General features: G+C 41.1%; 1 protein-coding gene across 1 annotated transcript; it reads left to right on the forward strand.

The window, feature by feature from the left end:
* Positions 1-808: 808 nt before the first annotated feature.
* On the forward strand, positions 809-1,759 carry LOC118836212 (olfactory receptor 14C36-like). The gene has a single exon (XM_036743559.1). It carries the CDS (start codon positions 809-811, stop codon positions 1,757-1,759), a length of 951 nt encoding a protein of 316 aa, XP_036599454.1.
* The last annotated feature ends 3,445 nt before the right edge of the window (positions 1,760-5,204 follow it).

Below are 5,204 nucleotides of genomic sequence, written 5' to 3' on the forward strand. Positions count from 1 at the left end.
ACACCGATCAGGATGTGTTTACAGGCAAACTCTTACAGGAGCAAAAATTTAAACAATAATAATAGCTAGAATTTATGTAGTGCCTACTATGTGTCAGTCGCCATGCCAAGTGCTTTACAAATATTATCTCATTTGATCTTTTCAACGACCATGGGAGGTACGTGCTATTATTATTCCCATTTTACAATTGGGACCACTGAGGTAAACAGTGGTTAAGTCACTTATTCAAGGTCCCACATCTAGAAAGTGTCTGAGACTGTATTTGAACTGAGGACTTCCTGATCCAGGCCCAGTACTCTATCCACAATGCCACATGGATGCCTAGAGGCCATTAAAATTTAACTCCTCTGGGTCATCGTGTAATGGAGGTGACCATAGATATTCAAATACTCTGCCATCAGGCACAGCCCAGAATGACTTTGAGTACAGGGTCAGGGCCAGACTGCATACCTGTTGACTGAAAACCGTTCCGGTGCAACTAGGAAAGGCCGTCATCAGGTTAGCTTCATGGCAGTGAAATGTTCATTTACATCAAAGCTCAAAATGACTGATGTTTTCCTACATCAAACCCAGGTTCTTATTTGGGTCATTAAATGATTGTCCACACCTAGGAGTGAAGTCTCAGTTCCTTAATGTATTGAACAGAAGCCAGTAAGGGACCATGAATAACAATATTTTGCCTCCCTAAGGACCCAACACATCATTGAAAAAGTCTTATGTGCCAAGAATAATACAAACTGTAATGTCTTCTGTTTTTAAAATACATTTCTCCTTTGCTCCTCAGGTCACTGGGTGAAAGATTCAAGAAATGTCTAACTTTACCACTGTGAATGAGTTCCTCCTCATGGGGTTTTCTGACATCCGAGAGCTACAGATCATATATTCTTTCCTTTTCTTACTGATTTTCTTGGCTACCCTGTTGGGGAATCTGCTTATAGTCACTGTTACAACTATTGACAGGCGTCTTCACACCCCTATGTTCTTTTTCCTTAGAAATCTGTCTGTTGTGGATGCCTGCTACATAACAGTCATTCTCCCTAAAGCATCCATCAATTCCTTGTTGAACAGCAGAGCTATTTCAAAGAGTGAGTGTGTGGCCCAGATCTTCCTTGTGGTTTTCTTCTTCTATGTGGAGCTGACTTGCCTTGCCATTATGGCCCATGATCGCTATGTTGCCATATGCCACCCACTCCATTACACAATGATCATGAGTCCCCGAGTCTGTATGCAGATGACTTTAACATGCTTGCTTACTGGCCTCTTGTATGCAGGTTTCCATACTGGTTACACATTTCGTTTGCCTTTCTGCCAATCCAATGTGATCCATCAGTTCTTTTGTGACATCCCCTCTTTACTCAAACTCTCTTGCTCTGAGACTTTCAGTAATGAAATGATTATAATTGCCTCTGGCCTGGGGGTTGGAGGTGGCTGCTTTACCTTCATCATTGCTTCTTATGTTGGCATATTTTCCACTGTGCTGAAATTTCCAGTGAAAGAGGATCAAAGAAAAGCCTTTTCTACCTGCATCCCCCACATCATCGTTGTGTTGGTGTTTCTGATCTCAGGCTTTTATGTGTACCTTCGGCCACCATCAGTTTCTACATCCATCGAGGACATGATTCTTTCTGTGTTCTACTCTGTAATACCACCCTTCTTGAACCCCATCATATACAGTCTAAGGAACAAGCAGATAAAGGAGTCTGTGCAAACAGTGATAAAGAGAACTATTTTTTTCCTAGAAGACAGCAAAAATTATTGATCTCTAACTTTTACAGTCATCTTACTCTTTAAGTGTATACTTACATGTTTACACTTTCCCCTTTATATGTTCTGTGATGCAGTGATAGTGCCTTTTTGCTCTTCTTCCCACACAAATATCCATCCCTTGCCTATGGGGATTTCCATTGACTTTCCCACATGCCTGGAATGACCCTTTTTTGATCTGCCTCCTGGTTTCCCCGGCTTCCTCCAAGAGGAAGCACAAATCCCATTTTTTAACAGGAGGCCTTTCTTCTTTACCTCCTCCAGTACTAGTCATTTCTCTTTGATCCTGCCCTATTAGCTTGTATATATCTTATTTGTAAATAGTCATTGACATGTTTTCTCCCCATCAGAATGTGACATGTTAGAATGTAAAAGGCAGGGACAATGATTTTGCTTATTCTTCCACTGAACCCTTTGAAATCTCCTCTCTCAAACATCATGGTGCACACTTATCCATGATTAGCTTTTATCAGAAACCTTTAGAGCAAGTGGTTTCTTCCCCCTTAGGGATGCCATCATATCTTTTCTTCCCTCTCCAACAATTCTCCCTGGTTGAGAATATTAATCAAGATTAGAAATTCTACATCTGATTCCTTGAAAAGGATGAAACTCTCTTCAAGCCACGTCAAAAACAGACATTACCTTTCCTGTTTAGGGGAGAGAGGACACTCCAGTAGGTGTCTGAGTAATTAAAGTCCTTCGTTGCACTAATATATCATGCCTCTTTGTCAGCATTACCATCTATTTTCCTCCTTCTTCATTTCCTCTTTCAATCCACGTGTTATGTATTATACTGCAAGAGCAAAGTTACATATGTTTTCCCCTTACATTGGTCTACACCCAAATTTGCTTCACTATGATTCCTAAATCTGGTTGCTGGTTTACCTAATGTAAGTATATCTTCTTAATATACCATGCGATCCTCATAGCCCTACTTTTTATGCATCCCTTTTCTTTTAAATCAGGTGTATACATCCTTATTTCCAGTCATAGGATTAATCCCATGGCATTCTAGGCATTTTCCTTTCATCAGATTTATTCAGTGAATTCTTAGTGATACCCATGAAGTCAGATGTGCCTTCTTGAATTAGGACCTCTACTCAATGGAACTTACCTTTAAATTGTGAGCATGAATACACTAATAATAATAATACATAATATGCACATAGCACTTTAAGGTTTGCAAATCATTCTTTAACCATTATTTTGCTTTATCCTCAAAAGAATTTGTTGTTTTTCAGTTGGGTCTGGCTTTTTTTGACTCCAGTTGGAGTTTTCTTGGCAAAGATACTGGACTGGTTTGCCATTTCCCTCTCCAGCTCATTTTACAGATGAAGAAACTGAGGCAAACAGGGTAAAGTGACTTGCCCAGGGTCACATAGTTTCTGAAGTCAGATTTGAACTTAAGAAGATGGGTTTTCCTGAATTCAAGCCTGATACTCTATCCACTGCTCCACCAAGCGGCCTCAGGAATTTGTGGAGGTAATTACTATTACTATCCTTGTTTTACATAGGAGGAAACTGAGGGAGGCAGAGGTTAAGTGGTATATGACACTGGATTTAAACAGAACCTGGAAAATAATACACACGATGACTATAACATGGTAAATGGAAGTTACAACAACCAAAATAACTGAACACTCTGCACAATAGCCAAAGTTGTCCATAATGAAGAGATAATAAAATCCATTTTTTCTTCATTGTGGATATGCCGGGCTAGAGCCGGAAAATAATATACATTTTGTGTGTGTGTGTGTGTGTGTGTGTGTGTGTGTATATGTGTGTGTGTGTGTGTGCATGTTATATGTGAATACACACATATGTATATATGTTTGTGTGTGTATATAGAATGATTGAGAGTTTTCCCACTGACCTGCTAAGTGGTCCGTGGCATTTTGTGTTTGAAAAGTCCGGAAACTGCCACAGTTCAGTGATTCAGTGCCCCGAGATCTGCTTTGACCTGGCTGCTCAAGTCTGGTCTGTGCTGGTGAGGCCCAAACTGGGTTCTGCTCCACTCCCAGCCATAGATATTTCCCAGGAACCATCCAGGTTATCTGGGGCTTGAGATTTCTTTCACTCCATCAATTTGTGGAGTCTGTAGCTCCTGAATTTGTTTAGGGTCATTTTTCCAAGTGTTTGGAGGAATTTGAGAGATCTGAAGCCTGAACCTGCTTTGACTCTACCATCTTGGCTCTACCCCTAAAATATATTTTCTTACCTTAATATAACAGTTGTTCACCCATTTTATTTTTGTTGGGCTAAAAAGATTTGCTGCGAATAAAGTCATATCTATGTTACCTCCATTTGTGTAATTAATGTATTTGTGGTGTGTGCTCCACAGTATTTCTCAGCATTAAAAGTTACACACAATCTAGTGATTTTTCTTGAAAATTCTGGATTGATTTATAAAATATTAGTGAGATTTGTAGCCCCACCAAAATTGGATAAAGGCGTCCCATTTCCAATATTGACTTTTTCATCTTTCACCATTCTTAAGTGATTTTATGTTCTGTCTATAATGCATATGTTGTTATGGATGACCTTGAGTAAATCATTAAACTCCCAATATTCTAGGAAGTGGGGAGTTGGATGTGTTCAGGGAAAACTCTTTTCTGGGGTGAGAAGGGGTCCAAGCCCTTTGCAGGACTGGTTTCCACTCTTGGTATCTATTTTATCTGTTGGGGGCCTCTCACCCTTGGTAGTCCTTGACCAGCAAGGACCTGTCTCGGTATGCAATGATTGAGGTGGGAGTCAAGATAACATGGAAGGAACTCCATTTATTGTTACAGCAAGCAGGATTTTTATGCAGTACTAGCCTTCATTACTGGGTGCAACCAAGCTCGTGCATGATCCTCTAAGCCTATCAGGAGCCCCAGGGCCATGCATCACAGCTCATGGACAACTCATGTCCAGTCCTTATTTGGAAGGGGGCATGTGCTGTTCACAGCCTGCCTTATCAGAGGAGGAGGACCCGAGCCGGACTGTGTAGCCCCAGATAATTCCTTTTTCCCATGGGACAGTCCGTGGGCCTCAACTCCCAAGCTTATCAGGCTCTCAAGAGCCCCTTACACTTATTCACCTAACTTTGACCTGTGGCTTCAAGAAGTTCTACCATGCACAGTTGCCACATCCTGGCAAACCATTTCTGCAGATAGGCTAAACCAGGTTGAGAGTAACTGAGGGATCCCAAATTGGTTGGTGAGTTGGGAAGGTGTGTACCACAAGCATGTGGTAGAATGGGCAGATGAGAAGAATTTGTTCAAACTGCCAAGAAGGCAACTGAAGCAGGTGCTATGGAGCACTCAGAAGATGGTCAGATATTGAAGACACAAAGGTCATACATCACATCTTGAGCCATCACCAGTCATTTTGACTCTGTCCTGCCACTGGGCTGTAATGACTTTGGACCAGTGAGTGAGGACAAATGGTGTCATATAACT

The sequence above is a fragment of the Trichosurus vulpecula genome, chromosome 2, assembly GCF_011100635.1.
Source record: "Trichosurus vulpecula isolate mTriVul1 chromosome 2, mTriVul1.pri, whole genome shotgun sequence".
NCBI classification, from domain to species: domain Eukaryota; kingdom Metazoa; phylum Chordata; class Mammalia; order Diprotodontia; family Phalangeridae; genus Trichosurus; species Trichosurus vulpecula.

Bases quoted from the DNA above. Each gene is read 5' to 3' on its own strand.
- LOC118836212 (XM_036743559.1), top strand. From the start codon at position 809: ATGTCTAACTTTACCACTGTGAATGAGTTCCTCCTCATGGGGTTTTCT.